Source organism: Nyctereutes procyonoides, unplaced genomic scaffold, assembly GCF_905146905.1.
Source record: "Nyctereutes procyonoides isolate TBG_1078 unplaced genomic scaffold, NYPRO_anot_genome, whole genome shotgun sequence".
Lineage (NCBI taxonomy): Eukaryota > Metazoa > Chordata > Mammalia > Carnivora > Canidae > Nyctereutes > Nyctereutes procyonoides.
In genome coordinates, this window is record NW_026575048.1 from 23,987,307 (window position 1) to 24,008,714 (window position 21,408).

General features: G+C 42.7%; 1 protein-coding gene across 4 annotated transcripts in view; it reads left to right on the forward strand.

Moving 5' to 3' along the window:
- Positions 1–6,837: 6,837 nt before the first annotated feature.
- Positions 6,838–21,408, forward strand: part of LCLAT1 (lysocardiolipin acyltransferase 1) — a 198,629-nt gene continuing 184,058 nt past the window's right edge. Inside the window, exon 1 of one of the 4 annotated variants that reach the window (XM_055327474.1) lies at positions 6,838–6,971. Coding sequence is in view for 1 of the 4 variants with exons in the window: in XM_055327472.1 (XP_055183447.1) it covers positions 7,469–7,515 (47 nt within the window). In the remaining 3 variants the exon portion in view is untranslated. Of the gene's footprint in view, positions 6,993–7,342; positions 7,516–7,620; positions 7,666–21,408 lie in introns of those variants that run through there. The other 3 variants (XM_055327475.1, XM_055327472.1, XM_055327476.1) reach the window with 3 other exon arrangements.

Here is a 21,408-nt window from a genome sequence, read left to right on the forward strand (position 1 = left end):
TGAGGAAGGACCTGGAGCAGCATAGCAAATGTATTCACATTTCTTCCGTCCTCCTCCAAAGTGATCTGTGCTTATTCCCTGGGTAACCATCAACTGGGGAAAGAGGAATACCTTGAACTTTTGAGAGATGTTGGTTTCAAGGTCCAAGTTCATGGGTATGCCCAGGGGTCCAAAGCACCATCATGGCCCTCTGTTAAAATCAGGGCATATTGGAGTCAGATAATAAATGAAGTCTCCGCTCAGGTTTATCTCACTGGATCCACTGGGTCTGCTTACCAACCTGGTGATCATTTCGCTGATTTCTGAATGTATAATTGGAATGGACATACTTAGCAGTTGACAGGACTCTCATATTGGTCCTTAACCCATAGAGTAGGAGCTATTGTAGCAGGAAAAGCTAAACAAAGCCTCTGGTACTGCTTCCCTCCCCCAGTGAAGCAAATAAACAAAAACGGTATCACATTCAGGGAAAAATAACATTCATATAGGACAGACAATATTACACTTTTTAAAAAAAGACTTTATTTATTTATTTGAGAGAGAGAAAGTAGGGGTGGGAGGGGCAGAGAAGCAGACTTCCCGCTGAGCAGGGAGTCTGGAGCAGGGCTCCATCCCAGGATCATAACCTGAACCAAAGGCAGCTGCTCAATTAACTGAGACCTCCAGGGGCCCCTAATATTACACTTTTATAATCTTGCCCTAGGGCTATGTTCATTTTCCTGTTTTCTGTCATAATATATTCCAAAGAGACCTGGACCATCTGGCCATTCTACACATTACCACACTGGTCTATCATATTGAAATATCGTGCTAGTCAAATCTGATGAGCAGAAATGCAAGTATTTTAGATGCCTTGATGAGCCACATACATTCCAGAGTATGGATAAACCCCAGAAAAATTCAGAAGCCTTTCCTACTGATGAAAAATTTAAGTAACAGTTATTAAAATTTTTTAAAAAATATTTTATCTATTTATTCATGAGAGACACAGAGAGAGAGGCAGAGACACAGGCAGAGGGAGAGGCAGGCTCCCTGCAAGGAGACTGATATGGGAGTCGATTCCAGTATTCCAGGATCACATCCTGAGCTGAAGGCAGTAGTAGCTCAACCACTGAGCCACCCAGGTGCCCCTTAAGAAAAATTTTTTAAAAAGATTTTCTTTATTTATTAATGATACACACACACACACACACACACACACACACACACACAGAAGCAGAGGGAGAAGCAAGCTCCACGCAGGGAGGCTGATGTGGGATTCGATCCCAGGACTCCAGGATCATGCCCTGGGCCAAAAGCAGGCGCTAAACCGCTGAGCCACCGGTAGCCAGAGATACCCTAAAATTTTTTTTTTGACATAACTTTAGACTTATAGGAGAGATGCAAAGGGAGAACTAAAACTTTTCTACGCTTTTAACCTAGCTTGTCCTTATGTTAATATCATACATCCATATAGAACATATGTACAAAGTAAATAACTCTGACACAGTATTATTATCTAAAGTATAGCTCTTATTTGGATACTGAAGCGGTCCACTGGTCTAGACATGTCAGGATATTTCCTACAAAGGACAACTTCTGGCACCTTGTATCTTCTGCCACTAAGAAAGAAGCATAATGCTTGGTAGATCGCTTCAGATTGTGGAAGGTGGCTCACTTTAAATAGAGCTCAGATCAAAAAAGGACTCAGCAGAATGTCCAGCCCATTGTACAAACAGCTCCGTCACTTGGGCCATGCCACCTAGCATAGCTCCTGAAACTAGATAGAGGCATCTATAGTAAATACCATATGGAGCCTCTGGCAAGTCCCAATGCAAGAATGAATCACAGCCCCCTAGGGTTCTAGAGCTTGGCATACGAACTGCAGGAAAGATATATATATATATATATATATATATATATATATATATATATATATATATATATTAAGATTTTATTTATTTATTCATGAGACACACACACACACACAGAGAGAGAGAGAGAGAGAGAGAGAGAGGCAGAGACCCAGGCAGAGGGAGAAGCAGGCTCCATGCAGGGAGCCCTACATGGGACTCGATCCTGGAACCCTGGGATCACACCCTGGGCTGAAGGCAGATGCTCATCCACTGAGCCACCAGGGATCCCAAGAGCCACATGTGTTTAGAAAGCATCTCCTGGCATGCTACTGAGCCCTGACGGAATCTGAGCATCTGACCACGGGGTAAATGACTATGGGGCTCAAACTTTCCATCATGAATTGGGCGATACTGGATCCACCAGCTCTTAAGTGTGGGCCTTAGCAGCAGTCTTTTAAAATGGAAGTGGTCCATGCAAAATTGAATATGAGTGGGCCCAGAGGACACATGTAAGCTGCCTGAACAGATGGCCCAGATCCTCATTCTCTTACTACCTTTGTACCCAATGCCTCTTCCTTCATCCATGGGAAGTACCCCTTGCCCAGATGACACAGGAGGAAACCCCTGAATGTGATTGAAGGTTAATAGGCTGGGTCTGTGCATGCAAGAGGAAAATGGACTGCTATTTCGCTGCAGACCTACTCAGGGTGAGAGTGATCTTCCTAGTGGGCAAGTTGAGGCAGTGTTCCTTGTCATTTATTTTGTGTGGGAGAGAACTGACTCAAGAGGAGAATGTACATGGACAAGGGCAGTAGTAGCAAAAGGCTTAGCTGGCTGGTCAGGAGCCTGGAAGAAGCAAGCTTAAAAGACGGTGGAGACGGAAGGGCGTCAGCACAGACTGTGAGGACCTTTGAATCATATACTAGTTATCCCCAAAGAATATTCAGTGTGGCTGGGCAGAAGGGTTAGAAATAAGGGCATTGATGTCAGAGAGATCTGCAATCAAATCCTCAACTCTTCCCCCACTGGTTGGGGGCCCCTGGGCAAGGGGCTTAACCCCCTTGACTTTCATCATCCCCACCCATCAAAAGGGTGTTTTTATTACAGGACTTCTTTTCCTTTGGTGCCCATGGTTCTTGGTCACCCAGCTCTGAAGAACGAATAGGTAGACCAGACAGAGTGGTGGGCAGCAAAGCCAAAGTTTATTAAGTGATAGTACAAAGCCCCCAAAGAGGGAGGGGACCCAAGAGAGTTGCCAATTTGGCGGTTAGGTCTAGGGATTTTTATGGGGTTGTTTTAATCTGATTAACCTTCCCTGTGCCCATAACCCAGCTAGGTTTTTGTCATATGGGAAAGGGTGGAGGGCTCCTTCCAGGGTGGTGTAAAATCCTCTTTAGGGTGGTTTCCTCTTGGCGGGAGCCGGGGGCCTTGTCCCTGCTTGCCTTTCTTCCAAATATCCTTCATCATTTTGAGAATTAAATGATGTGCAGGAAGGGTTAAAATGGTATCTGGCACACTGAGATAGCTGTTACTATTCAATATGCTCAATAAGTCTATGAAATAAGCACCAATAGCCAAGTTTATCAGGTAAGAAACAAGCCCAGGAAACTTAGGTGACTTAACCAAATCTTCAGTTTACAAAGTGTCAGAAATGGAAGTTAAATTAAGATTTCTTTGGCTTCCAAGCCCATAGGTGGCTTTCACACTCTGAGCTGGAGAAATTGCACTTAGAAGTGAGATATGAGACAAGAGCTTGCTATTGGATGAAGTCTCCCTCTCCTTTATGACAATTCTAAAGCGAAAGATTATTCTCCCTATTTTACAGATGAATGCACTGTGGTCAGGGAGATTGCGTGACCTGCCTAAGGCCACATAACTAGTAAATGGATGAAGCCGGCATTTGAGCTTTCTCTGTACTACTTACATGTTCTTTTACTGGGGGCAGGATTGGTGACGAGATTCATTTTTAAAAAGTCTATGGGGACAATCTAAGAAAACTATAATTCCATCAGTCTTGCGGTTAAAGATTGGTTTTAGCCTAGTGGAACTCATTTCTAGTGCAAGGGACCTTCTTTACTAAGAGTCAGTAAGTTATTAATAGGGTTATAGCCTGAAGTGGAACAAAAGTGCCCTCTATACAATGTGAACTCTCTTCTTCCTTGGTATTTACCTAACTTGTCAAGTTTATGATCAGTGATGCCCAACTGTATTAAAAGTTCATGTATTTTAATCAGTGTGTTGAGCACACCGTACAAGAGTGATCAGTGTAGGGAGTTCTGGCAGATAAACACTACAGGAAATGTTCAGAAGGTCACTGTATGTTGTGGGAGTCCATTTATTGGAAGGGAAGGTCCCCCAATTTCCTGGATGGCTATAGCACAAACTTACCAAAATTGCAAGGAGATAGCTTGAGCTCAAGTCTTGTAACTGAGCCAGGGTGTTTCAATGCCATAATTTGTATTTGTTCTTCAGTCTTTTCCCTTGTATCCTCTGTAATATTGTAATGTAATAAATATATATTTTGTCTTTGTCCTCCTTCCTAGCACCCTAGTATTTTGTTGAATGATTGGGGATAGGAGGGTCTTTTGTCATTCACAACAAGCCTTTTTTTTTTAATATTTTATTTATTTATTTATTTATTTATTTATTTATTTATTTATTTATTTATGAGATTGAGAGAGAGAGGCAGATACACAGGCAGAGGGAGAAACAGGCTCCATGCAGGAAGCCCCTTTTGGGACTCGGGATCACTCCCTGAGCCAAAGGCAGACACTCAACTGCTGAGCCACCCAGGTATCCCAACAAGCCTCTTTCCATAGGAGTTTATGCTAACGACCGACTCCTGGAGGGTGGGGGCTGGTTGCCAGGAGAACTGATTATGTGATTAGAGGTTTAGAACTTTCAACCTAACTGTCCTACCTCCAGGGAAGGGATAGGGGTTGAAGGATGAGCTAATGAGAGATGACCAAAGACTTAAGACTTAATAAATCATATCTATGTAATGAAATCTCCACTAAGAAACCCTAAACAATGGGATTCTGTGAGCTTCTGAGTTGGTGTCCATCACCCATACCTTGCCCTACGCATCTCTTCCATTTGGCTGTTCCTGAGTTTGTATCCTTTACAATAAACCAGAAAATGTAAGCACAGCACAGTAGTTCTGTGAGCTGATTCTAGCAAATTAGAACCAGAGCAGGGGGAGTTGTGGGAACCTCTAGTTAATAGTTGCATAGTCAGAGGTACTGGAGACCCCAACTTTTGATTAGTGTCTGAAGTGGGGAGCATTCTTGCGGGACTGGGCCCCTGACTTTTGGGGTCTGCATTAAATTTGAGTAGTTACTATGGAACTGAGTTACACTGGAGCACACCCCATTGGTGTCCACAGAGACTTGGAGAGCGGCGTGGTGTGGAAAACTCACAAATATGGTGAGTATCAGAAGTATTTTGGGTTAATAGGAGTGCATAGCCTCAGATTCTAGTTTCTATCCTTTCCTTTAGGTCCCCAAGAAAGGCCAAAGCCTAGAAGGTGAAATAGTGAAAACAAACAGACAAACCAACAGAGCACCCAGGATGATTCATTCCAGTCAGTTAATCTTATCCAACATCTGTATTCAAATACATAGAGTTCTATTCTTCAGTTCCAGGAGTTACAGAGATACCAAGATAAAACTTTTTACATAGTCCTTGCTTTCAAAAACCAGCCTCAAAAAACTTAAAAACTTGTAGGAATGGGGGGAAAAAACTGAAATCTTTTATTCTAGAAATCTTATTTTAAAAGTAAAAATGAGGCCTGAGGTTCTAGAGATAATAGGCAGACTTGGCTTTTGTACTGGTGTTTTCCTCTGCTGTTCCTTTTCTACCGCAATTTTTGCACATCTTAAATATTCCAATCCGCACAAAATTGGAGAGTTTGTGAAGCTGATTTAGGAAAAGGAGCTCCGGAACTTTTGATTCACAAAGAAATCGGGGGTGAGGGGGTTGTTAATTCAGCCTTACGGAAGCTATGCATCCCACATCTGGATGTCCATTATTACACTATACATTTTGCCAGGACACGAACTTTCCGCTTAAAAAACAACAACATCGGGATCCCTGGGTGGCGCAGCGGTCTGGCGCCTGCCTTTGGCCCAGGGCGCGATCCTGGAGACCCGGGATCGAATCCCACGTCGGGCTCCCGGTGCGTGGAGCCTGCTTCTCCCTCTGCCTGTGTCTTTCCCTCTCTCCCTCTCTCTGTGACTATCATAAAAAAAAAAAAAATCCATTCCTCGCCCCGCCCCCGTGCCTTGTAGAATAAAATACATAAACATACATGGCAATGTGTGTGATGGGTGACTATGTTTATTATGTTTTATATATTTTCGTACTCTGTGAATCTTCGTTGAAGGCCAGCAGGAGAAGGCGCAGTGTAGGAAACGGAGAGGTTTAACCACAGTCCTCACCACTATGGAGCTTTCGGGTCTAGTGGGTCCGCCGCAGTAGAAAGTGATGAACACCTTTTACCAAGGGCGTGACGTCAGGCCGCGGCGCTCGGAGGAGCGGGTTCCTCTAGGAGTGGGGAAATACTGTGCCTGCAAGGGAGCACTTGGCCCTGCGCATCAGGAGCCCGAGTTCTAGAACTGGTTCTACTACTCATTTGCCCCGGGACCTCAGGCTATAAATTAGGCTTGTAAATGAAATCCCCCCCAGATTTCTGTTTTGCACTCTGCAACTCTTAAGGGCTGGCTGGACGAGTAGGTTCCCTGGGACAGTGCCCTCCGTGGGTTTCTTACTGCTCTAGTTTGTCGCCCCTACACCGCCCCGCTCTCCCCGAGGCCAGACGAGGAAGAGTGCGCGGCCCCTTTAAGGGAGCCCACGACTAAGGGCGTCCCGAGTGCCCCCCTCCCCCCGCAGGGGAGCGGGGGCGGGGCGCCGGGGACCCGGGCTTCCCACGCAGCCGGGGACGCCGCCGCGTCACGGCGCCCGCAGCCAATCAGGACGGAGCCTGCCGGGACGCATTACTAGGGCGACGGGCCGGACGCCTCCCCGCTTCGGGATGAATTAGCGGCGGGTTCTGCTCGGAGGTTGTGACCCCCGCGGATTCTTCAGCGCGTCCACGCGCCCCCTACGGCGAAGCGCGACGTCCTCTGCTGGTCACAGGTGGGAGGCCTGACCTGTCAGGTGGGGGTTCCGCGCCGGTAAAATGGCGGCGTCGGCCGGGGGGAATCCCCCCGTTGGCGGAGGGGGAGCAGCCCCACGCGCTCTTGCCCCCGAGCCGCCGGCCTCCCCGGGCTGTGGCCCAGGTAACGGTCGCTTGACCAGAAACTGGGGGCCCGACGCAGGTGGCAGCGTCGCGGGCCCAGGTGAGGGGTGGGGCGCGGGGACGCGGCGCCCGCAGGCGGGCGGAGGCGTCGGGGGCTCGAGGCCGGCCCGGGCCGGCTCGGAGCGGGGAGGAGGGCGGGGGGAGGAGGGAGGAGGGCGGGCCAGGTGTCCCGTCGGCGTTCACAGATTGCCGTCGAGACCGTCCTGCCCCCGACCGGGAAGGTCCCGGAGCTGCTTTGTTAAACCACAGGTGCAAAACGTCCCCGACTGTCCGCCGCGTGCGAGGCTTGGCCGTGGGCCGTGGAGCCCTAACCAGTGTCTCCTTCAGGCGCCAGATGCCTGCACCCAAAGGTGCCAGAGCGGTGGGGCCACGAAAGGAAAGGTAGGCCCCAGCCGGGAGCTGATGTCAAGTCCGATCCTTAACGTGTGTCTTAGCTTCGGCCTGCCTATGAAAGGGAAGGATCAAAAAGATAGGGCACTTGAGTGACTTAGAGACCTTCCTTCCTCGTGCTTACCTGCGTACCTGCTTCAGGTGGGTTCCCTGGAATATTGGCTCTGCCTTCGAAGCTCACCAGCTGTATTCGTGCTCGGGGCTGTAGATGAGGCTGAGGATTGGGATTCCGTTCAAGCCTAGGGAAGTGATGGGAAGTACGGTGAAGGCCTTCCAGAGATGAAATATGGTCTATTAATGTTACTTATTTGGGCATAGATATGTAATGAAACATAATTTACCAAAAAAAAAGTGCCTTAGTGAAAATCCTTTTTGCAAAACTTGATTTTTGAGACTAAAAGGAAATTATCCGTTTTATAAAAGTTGTTATTTAAGAAGGTTTTTGTTGCCACATTATACTTTGATGTGACAGGTAAGCATAATATCAAATGACTTTTTTTTTGGTGTGTGTGGGGGTAGCAGGCTTGATTTTTGCAGAGTGCCTTGTTCTGTCGCTGAGAAAGCATAGTAGCGCTTTGTGTTTCAGTCATCAGTAGTTCCTGCCTTTGGAGTGCCCACTGTGTGTCAGGCACTGTGAAAGAGGCTTCTCCTACCTTTTAATTTGAGCGAATGATGTAGTTCATCCGCTCCTACCAGGTGTTTTGGCTGGCCGTTGCTCACCACCAAGAGGAAACACTGGTGGAAAACCCCAAAGACTTTATTCCAGAATGCTACCTGGAGATTTGGTCAGTTTGGCCTGGGGTTGGGGTAGTTGTGCTTTCTAGTTCCTACTCTGCCATTTAAAATATGTTAGGGAAATCATATAACAACCTGTTTGTCAGTATCTTATCTCTGAAATGGGCAAAGCATTTCTTGTCCAAACAATCTCATTGTACATTTGTGATGGAAAAAAACCAAGACAATATATAATGAAAGGGCTTAAAAAAAAGTGAAAAATGAAGGCATAACAGGTGACATTTCTTACTTTGTGATTACTTCTTACTGTGCGATTACGCAGCCAAGGACGTTCTGTGTGCTGAGTCACCTAGCAACTTTCTCATCTTTGTTTTACCGATGAGGAAACTGAGGCACCAAATTGAACAACTGTGTTCTTACCATCATGCATACCATCTTCCTATATCATACAAATTTAGTATGTGTTAAGGGGATATATAGGAATACATTTTTCAATGAAATATTTTGTTTGTGATATTTTGTGTTAGTAATCGTGTTTGATTCCATTGGCATCCAATAGTGATTTTTATGGTGATAACTATAGTTACTTCGGTTAAGTGGTATATTCATCCTACTTTTGACACCCTTTATTTTAAAAATCATTGCGAAACAGGGCAGCCCGGGTGGCTCAGGGGTTTAGCGCCGCCTTCAGCCCAGGGTGTGATCCTGGAGACCCAAGATCGAGTCCCACGTCAGACTCCCTGCATAGAGCCTGCTTCTCCCTCTGCCTGTGTCTCTGCCTCTCTCTCTCTGTCTCTCATGAATAAATAAATAAATCTTTAAAAAAAAAATCATTGCAAAACAAAAGGTTGATTAATTTTTTAACAGGAAGCACAAATCAATAATTAAGGAAGGTTTTAGTTTTTATTAAATGAGAAGAATAACTTGAGGGGTGATTTTTGAAAGAAAACTTATGGTAGGTTCACTGCTTTGACATATTTGTATAAAGTATTCTAGTCTCTATTTATAGAGAAAAAAAGGATAGGAATAAAAGTGGCTGGGACATTGATTCTTTCTTTGAGCCTTTATAGAATTGACCTGCCACGTCTTTGGCTTATAAAAATTAATTCCTGACCTTATGCTTCCAGAAAGTCCAGGGAGAAGTCCTAGGTCCAGGAGTTTGTAGACCAGTGAATGAGACAAACTGATAAATAATTAACTAATGCAGTGTGAGAAGGACTTAGATATAGTTGTGGTGGGTACAGATAGCTGTGGGAACACATACAAGAGAATAGTTGGTTTTGTTGGGGTGGCCCTGGCCAAGATAAGAAGGGAGCTAACTGCAGGGTAAAGGAGAAAGGGATTCTAGCCGGAGGAGTTAGCAGTGGAGAGTCTGGTGAGTGAGAGTACATGGGTGTCCAGGGATCAGACCAGAGTTTTGCCGTAGTTGCTGAGAGAACACAGGAAAGATTGTGAATTCTCAGCTGAGAGAGTGACTATCATGTGGCGTGTGGGACTTGTAGAAAGATCTTAATCAAATGAGTAATATAATCAACTTTGTATTCTGGAGAGATGACTGGTGACATGGTGAAAGAATGTAAGGAGACTAGCTAAGGACAGTTTTCATATTCCTTTTTTTTTTTTTAAGCTTTTATTTATTCATGAGAGACAGAGAGAGGCAGAGACATAGGCAGAGAGAGAAGCAGGCTCTATGCAGGGAGCCTGACGCGGGACTTGATGGAGCCTGATGCGGGACTCGATCCCAGGACTCCAGGATCACGCCCTGAGCCGATGGCAGATGCTCAACTGCTGAGACACTCAGGCATCCCCAGTTTCCATATTCCAAGCAAAAGGTAGTGAGGGAGTGAACCATGGCATTAACTGACAGAGCAGAGTTCAGAGTCCACCACACACAATTTGAAAGCAGAATGGAAGACTGGGTGTGAAGAATAATAGGATGGGAGAGGGGAACACTTGCTAAGCAAGTAAAGAGTCAGGTGTTTTTTTATTTGTTTTGTTTTTTGGGAACAATATGGTTGCAGATTGGAGGTGCTGTTAATTCATTTAAGAAAATTCTTTGTTGCTGGGTTTTGGGCGAATTGTAAACCCTTTGAGGTTGTTGGGTCAATAAGATTTTTTTTTTAAATAAGATTTAATAGAACCAGGTTTATAACTTCCTGTAGGCTTCTGGTTTCGTAGACTACAGAAAACTCAATTATGTTGTAAAAGTCAGCAGGGTCTAGTGTAAAGGTGGCTCCGCTGGAGCAAAGCCACTCAAAGGGAGTGGGACGAATCATCTAACATCTGTTGATATGTTAGGTTTTTAATATACATGTATAGAAGTCCATTATAATATGGAAGTAATCCCACATGAATTCTCTAGTTGTAAAACTGATCTTCAGTCATTCATAAACCTAGAGTTGTCTAGTATCTGACAACATATCACAAGTGAATGTGTTCTAAATTGACTGCAAAGTGAAACTGGAAACCTTGTAAAGATGTAGGATTTTTTTTTAAAGATTTATTTGTTTATTCATGAGAAAGAGAGAGAGAGAGAGAGAGAGAGAGGCAGAGACATAGGCAGAGGGAAAAGCAGGCTCCCTGTAGGGAGCCCAGCCCAATGGGGGGGACCCCAGGATTACACCCTGAGCTGAAGGCAGTTGTTGAACTGCTGAGCCACTCAGGCATCCCAAGATGCAGGATTTCATGCTTTCAGAGCAGGGTTGAGAACTGTTCAAAGCATAAACACAAGTCAAAGAACGAATACCCTGGTACTACTAGAATATATTTCTTAAAAAGGACTCTAAAAGCAATGACTGTGACAGTGATTGATACATTTCCCACAGTCTTCATTAAAATTGAGAACTCTTCATCTAAAGATGCTATTAGGAAAATGAAGGGCAAAATACAGAATGGAAGAAGAAATTTGCAGTTCCTATATCTGCAAGGACCAAGGACTCCTACCCAAAATATGTATGTGGATGTGTGTTTGTATGTATAAAATTAATAAGACAAAGACAATTTAAAAGATGTACAGAAGTTCTGAACAGGCATCTTCTACTAGAGGATTTCTGAATGGTCTCTATGCATAGAAAAAGGTGTGCAACATTATTAGTCCCAAATGGAGACTCCAGAAGGAGAAATGGAAATTAAAACAGTGAGCTACTAAACACCTTCCAGAATGTCTAAAATTAAAAAGATTGTTAATGCCAGAATTGTAGAGCAATTGAATCTCATGCCTGTTGTTGGTGGGAATGTACAATCATTTTGGAAAGCTGTGACTCTGATCTTACCTATGATCCATCAATTCCATTTCTAGATATACCCAAGAGGAATGGCTGTGTATGTCTACCAAAAAAGTAAAACAATGTTCATAGAACCTTTAATCATAATAGCTAAAAATTAGACAAAACGCCAGGTACATTAGCAGAATAGATGAGTAAATTGTGGTATGTTTATGAAAGGAAACATTACAAAAGCAGTTAAAGAATGAACTACCGATATACCCACAGTAGCCATAATGAGACAGGCAAAAGGTTGCATACCATATGATTCCATTTAAATGAAGTCCAAATATAGGTACAGCTATTTCCTGGTGATAGAAGTCAGAATGGTGGTTCCTCCAGGAGCCTTCTGGAGTGTTGGAAATGTTCTTCCTGTTATGTTGAGTTGGGCAGTGGTTATGTGGGTGCTAGTGAGAATTTAGCAGTTTAAACCAATTAACTTTTAGAAAACCAGCAGGGATGGTGATGAAAGAGATGCTTTATAAGAATTTCAAGGGTGCCTGGGTGGCTCTCAGCCACTTAGAATCTGCCTTCGGCTCAGGTCATGAGCTTGGGGTCCTGGGATCAAGCTGTGCATTGGGCTCCCTGCTAAGGGGAGAGCCTGCTTCTCCCTCTCCTTCTGCTACTCTCCCTGTCAAAGAAATAAATAAAATCTTAGAGGAAAAAAAAATTAAAAAGCAGTATAAGAGGCTTCGGGGGAATAGATGATGAAACCTAGAATTTTTCTTTTGTTATAATTGTCTTGTCAAAAGGCAAATGTGGAATCAGAATTGTCAGATCATGCCCTTTTACAGTTTGATTACAAAGTTAAGTCCCAATTCCTTGTTAATTCGTTGTCCGACGAATTAATATATAGTTGCAAGTGTAACCTAAGTTTTGGTTCATATAAAATACATTATGAAAATTGATTTATATTGTGTTTCTTTTTTTTTTGGGGAAAATTCTAATCCAGTCTTTTTCATCATTGTGAAATGTCCCAGTTTAAGAGAAATCACTGTGTTTTTTTTTTTTTTTCCAGTTTAAGCTAATTGCTCTTAGATAGTGAGGGCTACTGTGATCCCTTTGGCTGTAAGGTTTTATGTGTAATAGTGGAGCTGAGGAAAGCCTGTGGTGAGTTCCTGTAGCTTTGGGGTAAAGCTCGCAGAAGGCCTTGGTGAACTCCAGTCCAATATGACAAAGTGTTCATTGCACCTTTACCTGGTCCTCTCTATCTGGCACTGGGGACATGGGGATGCTCCTCTGATAACCCTAGAGACAAGGGATGTCTGAGGGGCACCGTCAGTGAAAGCTGACTGGGGTGATTAACCACTTTATCCTCAGTCTTTTACAGTTGAGGTTTCTGAAAACTGAAATTGTTCACTTCCTCTCAGGAAGTTGATTGCTGCTCTGGGGACAGTAAAGGGAAGACTTCTGCTACCCTTAGTTTTCCATCTCAAATAAGAGCTCACCTCCACTTTATTATGTTTTAAGTGTATAGTCAGTCCCCGGGGAGAATGCATGGAGCAGGGATTTTGGTGAGCTGCTATCTACAGGTGTCAAAGCAAATAACGATGGAAGTTAGGAATGAGAGAATGAGGAGGAGAAGTGAGTGGTGGCCTCCATTCGTAGGGTTCTGTGTGATCAGGAGTGTGGAGGGAAAGGGTTGTTTTTAGCTCAGATAGCTCTTTCCCCACAGGAATGTTTAGGTATCTTGGGGAAGCCAGCTTTATCTGTGGCTGTTATTATCTCTGCTGTCGTATTGTAATACAAATGCTTTCTTAGAATTAAGTTTTTGTTTTTAATTGTGTCACTTTTAAATTAAAAAAAATGCCTCTGGGCTTACAAGGAAAATGAGGGTAACTAGGAGTGGCTTGAACACCAAAATTTTATTTAACTTGAACATTTTTGGACGCTTACCGTGGACTTGGTGATGGGGACAGAATTGAGTAAGACATGATTCCTGTCCTTGTGTTTACTGCCTAGAGTGGGGGATAAATCATTGCCTTCTGTGCAGAGATCACTGAGGTTCTATTTCTTCTGGTTTTCTGTGATTTGAAAGGTAAGCATGACAGCTGTGAAACCTGAGGTCCACAGGCAATCATGGTGACTATTAATAATAATGTAATAGTTCATATTTGTTGAGTGCTTACTACATACTTGGTTAGTTCCAAGTGCCCTTAAGTTTGTAATTCCTTTAATTCTCGTATGAGGTTAAAACAATTATAATTTTCATTTTAGCTTTGAGGAAACTGAGGCCCAGAAAGGTTAAGTAACATAGGTTTGAACTTAAGCAGTCTAATTCCAGAGTCTGCTGTAATGCCTGTTTTAATTCAGTTTAAATTTAAAATATACTCTACTTATGTGACTTTAAGTGTAAGAGATTATTATTTGAACAAGAGGATGCTTTGTATTACAAGTTATGCTCAAAGTTTCTGAATATCTATGCTGAACATTATTTGCTGTGGCTGCTTAGAATGGTTCTCTCTATAATGTGGGAGTTTTTCCCCTTTCCCTCCCTTCTTCCCTCCCTCCCTCCCTCCCTCCCTCCCTTTTTAGAGAAGGAAAGGGGGTGGGAGGGGCAGAGGGAAGAATCTTAACATGCCCAGTGAGGAGCCCCCTGTGGGGCTGTCTCACACCCTGAGATCAAGGCCTGAGTTGAAATCAAGAGGCACTTAGCTGACTGAGCCACCCAGGTGCCCCTGTGATGTGGGAGTTTTAAATGAGACATCCTTTTGCCCTTTTCTCCTTTTCTGTGTTGTGATTGTGATTGTTTTGGCACTCTTAATATCATGTGCCATTATATCATTCTGAAATTCAGTAAAAATATATTCCTGGTTTTTATTGTGTTATAAACATACACATGATATTTTATGATGTAGTATTCAAACTGGAGAGTTTGTGAATTGCTGGAGTAACATACTTGTTAATGTGAATAACTACAAATTTAAATTTAAATTGTATTTTCAGCATGGCTGTTAATTAGGACCAATTGATTAAATTAAAGAGAATTACGTTTCCTTTGTTCTCTGTAAGAATGGAAGAGAAGTATAGAAGCAGGATTGAAATCTAGAGTAGTCTAGGGGGTGCTAGAGTAACCTTATTTTGCTTAGTTTATTTATGGTTGTAATGAAGCCAGCTCAATTTACCTTCTCTTTCCGAGAAGAAATACCTCAGAAGTCAGAGTTAATCAAGACTGAATCTTTCCTAGAGCTACTGTTATAAATAGTTCTTGTGTATTGAGTGGGCTTATCTTCAGGGAACTCAGCCTACATTGGACATAATTGTTCCCGAAAGTATATTTATTTTTCTTTTTATCTCAGATTTCTTTAACTCTCAAAAATTAGGGGTGTTAATATTCTTATTTTGAATTAAGAACTCTAAAATTCTATTTGGTTTTCTTTTGCAGTGGCAATTCACACTTCTCCAGGCCCTTTTCCGTACATATTTGTTGATTCTTTATAACATTCCTGGGAGATAAGTATTTATATTAGTTTCTGTGGCTGCTGTAACAAATACCACAAACTTGGGTGGCTTAATACAACAGCAATTTATATTTTCACAGTTCTGGAGGCCAGAAGTGTGAGATCAGAATTAGTGGCTGAGGTCAAAGTGTGGGAGGACTGTGCCAGCTCCAGAGGTTCCAGGGGGAGAATTATGTTCCTTGCCTCTCTAGCTTCTGGTGACTGCCTTCATTTCTTGGTTTGTGGCCACATCATTCCAGTCTTTGTGTTTGTGGCCACATTGCCTTTTCCTCTATTGTCTGTGATTAAATCTTCCTCTGCCTTCCTTTTTAAGACTATTTTGAGGTAATTGGAGAGTTACTGGCAGTTGTAAGAAATAATACAAAAGGAACCCATGTAGCTTTTACTCAGTTTTTTACAATAGTAGCATCTTGCAAAACTTTAATACAGTATTACAACCAGAATGTTGACATTGATCTAGCCGAGATCCAGAACAGTCTCACCATAGGGGTTCCCTATGTGGTACTTTCAGGGCCACACACCCCATCCTCTGACAACCAGGATTTGTTCTCCTTTTCTAGGATTCTGCTGTAACAGGAATGTTAGGTAAGTGGAATTATACAGTGTATAACCTTTGGGGATTGCCTTTTTCCACTTAGCAGAATTCCCTGGAGATTCACTCAAGTTGTTGCATGTATCAACAGTTTGTTCTTTTTCCTTGTTTGGTATTCCTTACGATCCTTAGTCTTTGGTGTGGTTGTATCCATTGAAGGATGTGTTGGGTGGTTTCTGGTTTTTGGCTGTTTAAATACAGCTGTTAAGAACATTCATGTACAGGTTTTTGTGTGAACTTTAAGTTTTCATTTCACTGGGATAAATGCCAAGGAGTGCAGTTGCTGGGTCATATTGTGGCTATGTAGACAAATGAGTTTATTTCTGAACTCTCAACTCTGTTGCATTGATCTTTATGTCAAGCCTTATGATAGTGGGGCACTGTCTTAATTACGGTTGCTTTGTGGTAAGTTTTGAAATCAGGAAGTATGAGTCTTCCTACCTTGTTCTTCTTTTTCAAGTTTGTGTTGTCCATTCTGTTTCCCCAGCAAATCCACATGAATTTTAGAATCAGCTTGTCAATTTTTACAAAGAATGCAGCCGTGGATTTGACAGTGATTTTTAATATATTCATTGAATTGTATGACCATTACCACAATTAATTTTAGAACACTTTCTTCTTTAAGATTTTATTTATTTATTCATGAGAGACACAGATAGAGGGACACACAGGCAGAGGGAGAAGCAGGCTCCCTGCGGAGTGCCCAATGAGGGACTCCATCCCAGGACCCCGGGATCATGACCTGAACTGAAGGCAGATGCTTAACCAGTGAGCCACCCAGGTGCCCTTAGAACATTTCATCACCTCGAAAAGAAGCCCCCTGTTTATTAGCAGTGACACTCCCCTTTCCTCCAACCATTGCCCTAAGCAAGTTCTACTCTACTTTCTGTCTTACATATTTGCCTGTTCTGGACATTTCAGATAAGTGGAATCATACAATATGCGGTCTTTTGTGATTGTCTTCCTTCACTCAACGTGTTTTCAAGATTCATCTATGTTGTAGCTTGTATCAGTGTGTCATTCCTTATGGCTGAATGATGAAGTATTCCACTGTATGGTTAGGCCACTGAGCAGTTGACGAATACTTCTTGGCTGTTATGAATAATGTTGCTAGGATTATTCCAATACAAGTTTTTGTGTAAGATGTGTGTTTTAATTTTTCTTTGGTATATATTTAGGAGTTGAATTTCTGGGTCATATGGTCAACATACTTACTCTTTTTTTTCTCTTTCCTTTTTTTTTAAAGTTTCTTAAAACTAGTGTATTATTAGTTTTAGTGGTAGAATTTAGTGATTCGTCAGTTGCATATGATACTCAGTGCTCATTACAGCAAGTGCCCTCCTTAATGCCCATCACCAGTTACTCCATCCCTCCTTCCACATCCCCCAATGGCCCTCAGTGTGTTTCCTAGAGTTAAGAGTCTCTTAGGGTTTGCTTCATTCTGTTTTCATATTATGTTATTTTTTTGAGGGACTGCTACCCTCTTTTCCAGGCTGTACCGTTTTACAGTCCCATCAACAGTATGTGAGTATTCCCATTTCTCAACAGTTTCACCAATACTTATTATCTGTCTTTTTGATTATAGGGACATTCTAGGGAAGTTATATTATAACATCCTCATAGGCATGAGGTGGTATTTCATTGTGGTTTTAATATGCTTGTTCCTGATGGCAAAGGATGTCAAACATCTTTTCATGTGCTTATTAATCATTTGTATATTTTCTTTGGAGAAATGTCTGTTCAGATCCTTTGCCCATTTTTAAAATTGGGTTATTTACCTTTTCACTGAGTTGTAGAAGTTCTCTAAATATTCTAGACCCAAGCCCTTTATATATGGTAAATTACAAAAATTTTCTTGTGTAGGTTACATTTTCACTTGAAATGCTGTTGCTTTTAAAAATGTTTATCCTGTATCTGCAACTTTGCTGAACTCACTTATTATTTCTGGGAAGTTTTTAAAAGTAGATTTCTTGGGGTTTTCTGAAACCATCATTTCATCTGCAAATAGGGACAGTTTTATTTCTTCTTTCTGTGTGGGTTTTATTTCCTTTTCCTGCTTCCCTGCATTGACTAGGACTTTTAGTACTGTGATGAATTAGAGTGGTGAGAGTGGACATTCCTGCCTTGTTCCCAGTAATAGGGATAATGCAGTTTGTCTTCTATCATTAAGTGTAGTAATGTTTATTGTAGGTTTTTTGTAGGTGCTCCTTTATTTCATTTTTTTTTTTTGAGAGTTTCTCTCATGAACAGGTATTGAATTTTATCAGTTGATTTTCTATCTAGAGTGGTATGGTCATGTGGATTTTTTTTCCCCCAGTTTGTTAATATTGTGGATTACATTGGTTCTTGAATATTGAACTAACCATGCATCTCTGGTTAAATTCAACTTATTATAGGGACACCTGGGTGGCTCAGTGGTTGAACATCTGCCTTAGGCTCGGTGTGATCCTGGAGTCCAGGGGTAGAGTCTCACTTCAGGCTCCTTGCATGGAGCCTGTTCCTCCCTCTGCCTATGTCTCTGCCTCTTTCTGTCTCTCATGAATGAATAAATAAATAAAATCTTTTTTTTTTAAGATTTTATTTATTTATTCATGAAAGACACAGGGAGAGGGAGAAGAAGGCTTCATGCAAGAAGCCTGATGTGGGACTCGATCCTGGGTCTCCAGGATCACGTCGTGGGCCAAAGGCAGGCACTAAACCACTGAGCCACCCAGGGATCCCCAATAAATAAAATCTTTTTAAAAAATTCAACTTTTTATATACTGCTGAATTCTGTTTGCTAATGCATTGTTAAGGATTTTTGTGTCTCGGGGGATCCCTGGGTGGCTCAGCGGTTTAGCGCCTGCCTTTGGCTCAGGGCGCGATCCTGGAGTCCCGGGATCGAGTTCCGTGTTGGGCTCCCAGCATGGAGCCTGCTTCTCCCTCTGCCTGTGTCTCTGCGCCTCTCTCTCTCTCTCTCTCTCTCTCTCTCTAAGAGTCTATCATGAACAAATAAATCTTTAAAAAAAAAAAGGATTTTTGTGTCTCTATTCATGTATTGGTGTGTAGTTTCATTTTTTTATGCTATCTTTTTCTGGGTTTTGCATCAGAGTAGTAACTAGCTTTGTAAACAGAATTGGAAAGTCTTCCCTATTCTTGTGTTTTCTTGAAGTGATTGCGTTAATTCCTCTTTTTTTTTTTTTAATATTTATTTATTCATGAGAGGCAGAGACCTGGGCAGAGGGAGAAATAGGCTCCTCTTGAGGGACCCTGATGTGGGACTCGATTTCAGAACCCTGGTATCATGACCTGAGCCAAAGGCAGATGCTCAACCACTGAGCCACCCAGGTGCCCTGTTAATTCCTCTTTAAAAATTCGGTATAATTTTCTGGTGAAAAAATCTGGTCCAGGAGATTTCTTTTTCTGGAAGTTTTAAATTATGAGTTCAATTTCCTTAATAGTTACAGGGCTGTTCAAATGATCTATTTCATTTTGGGTGACTTGTATGCTTTCCAGGAATTTGTCCATTGACATACAAAGTGGGACTCATTGCTGCTGGCAGAGGTGGGCATTTCAGCTCCCCTCTAGGCTTCCTCTGAATACTACTCTGCATCCTTAACTGTCGTTTCCCGTCACCCAACCCCCCTTTTATAGGACTCTGCTGACGCTGCTGGGGGGGGGGGGGATGGCCTTCCTACCCTAGAGGGTGGTGAAAGTCCTGCCTCTACCAGGCCTTGCTTGCCTCATATCACCCCCATGGAGATGGGAAGGAGTGCCTTGTAACTGTCATGGGAATATAAGTCTAGGCTCTCCAGATGCTCTCCATAGACATTGTGTGGCTGGGAAAGGGAGTCTTTTTTTTTTTTTTTTAATTGGAGTTTAATTTGCCAACATATAGCATAACACCCAGTGTGCATCCTGCCAAGTGCCCCCAACAGTGCCCATCACCCAGTCACCCCAACCCCCTGCCCACTTCCCCTTCCACTACCCCTTGTTCATTTCCCAGAGTTAGGTGTCTCTCATGTTTTGTCACCCTCACTGATGTTTTCACTCATTTTCTCTCCTTGGGAAAGGGAGTCTTAAACCCACTTGGCAGGAAAGAAAGTCTAGCCTTTGATGTCATCCCTGCAGGGGTTAGAGGTTGGGTAAGGGAAGGAGGTCATATTGAGGTATGACATTACAGCCTGGTGAAAGTGCAAGTTTAGGCTCCCTGCCTGGCCTGTGCTGTCATGGGTAGGGATGGGCCACAGCTTTGTCTATGATTTTTGGCTGGAGTGTAGTAGTTGCTGTCTAAAAGTTTTCTGTTTTGCTTTGCTGATCTTTTCTTGGTCCTTTGAAAGAGCAAAGACCTTTTTGTCTAACCCCCTTGGCATTTCTGGATAACTGGCTTCTTAACCTCTGTGTCCTTGTGATATACAAGGAAAAAGGAAAACCCGGTAGGACTCAGCACCATGTTGTTCCATGGGTCCCAGGTCCCCAGCTGGTATGTCTTCTTTTCACTTCAGAGTCGTCTTTGTCTTCTATATGATGTGCAGGGTTTTTAGTTGCACTTAGCTGAAATAGTAGGGGTAGTACATCTAATTGATTTTACCAGAGGTAGAAGTTGAACAGAATTTTTTTTTAAATATTTTATTTATTTATTCATGAGAGACAGAGAGAGAGAGAGAAAGAGAGGCAGAGACACAGGCAGAGGGAGAAGCAGGCTCCATGCAGGGAGCCTGACGTGGGACTCAATCCCGAGACTCCAGGATCACACCCTGGGCCAAAGGCAGGCACTAAACCGCTGAGCCACCCAGGGATCTCCCTGTATTTTTTTTTTTTTTTTTTTTGTGGAAGAAAACATAGAGTAGAAATTAAGATACATAAATTGGCCAGTAAGATACTTAAGAAGTTAATTTTATTTTTTTTTATTTTTTTTAATAAATTAATTTTTATTGGTGTTCAATTTACCAACATACAGAATAACACCCAGTGCTCATCCTGTCAAGTGTCCCCCTCCGTGCCCATCACCCATTCACCCCCACCCCCCGCCCTCCTCCCCTTCCACCACCCCTAGTTCATTTCCCAGAGTTAGAAGTCTTTATGTTCTGTGTCCCTTTCTGATATCTCCCACACATTTCTTCTCCCTTCCCTTATATTCCCCTTCACTATTATTCATATTCCCCAAATGAATGAGAACATACACTGTTTGTCCTTCTCTGATAAGAAGTTAATTTTAGATCATTTACTTGGAAGTGATAGTTTAATCCTGTCTTTATTTCTCCAGAAAGTAACTTTGTGTGTGTCATTGTTCAGTAAAACCAAACCCTAAATGATTCTAGGTCTTTGGGGATCCCTGGGTGGCGCAGCGGTTTGGCGCCTGCCTTTGGCCCAGGGCGCGATCCTGGAGACCCAGGATCGAATCCCACATCGGGCTCCCGGTGCATGGAGCCTGCTTCTCCCTCTGCCTATGTCTCTGCGCCTCTCTCTCTCTCTCTCTCTGACTATCATAAATAAATAAATAAATAAAAATTCTAGGTCTTTTAAGACGCTTGACAATCCAATTATTTATTTCTGTATTTATATATAAATATATGTAAATTTATTTATAAATTCTTAGTGAATCTAAATTTCTAGCTTAGTATATGATAGAGAAAAATGTATCTTAGTGAAAGATTAGTTTTCTGGAGAAGCCTCAGTTTTTCTAGAGGTTGTCAGATTTTGTAGCTGTGGAATTCTCTTCTAAAAGGAGAAATGGGGGATGCCTGGGTGGCTCAACGGTTGAGCGTCTGCTTTTGGCTCAGGTGGTCATCCTGAGGTCTGGGATCGAGTCCCACATCGGGCTCCTTGCGGAGAGACTGCTTCTCTCTCTGCC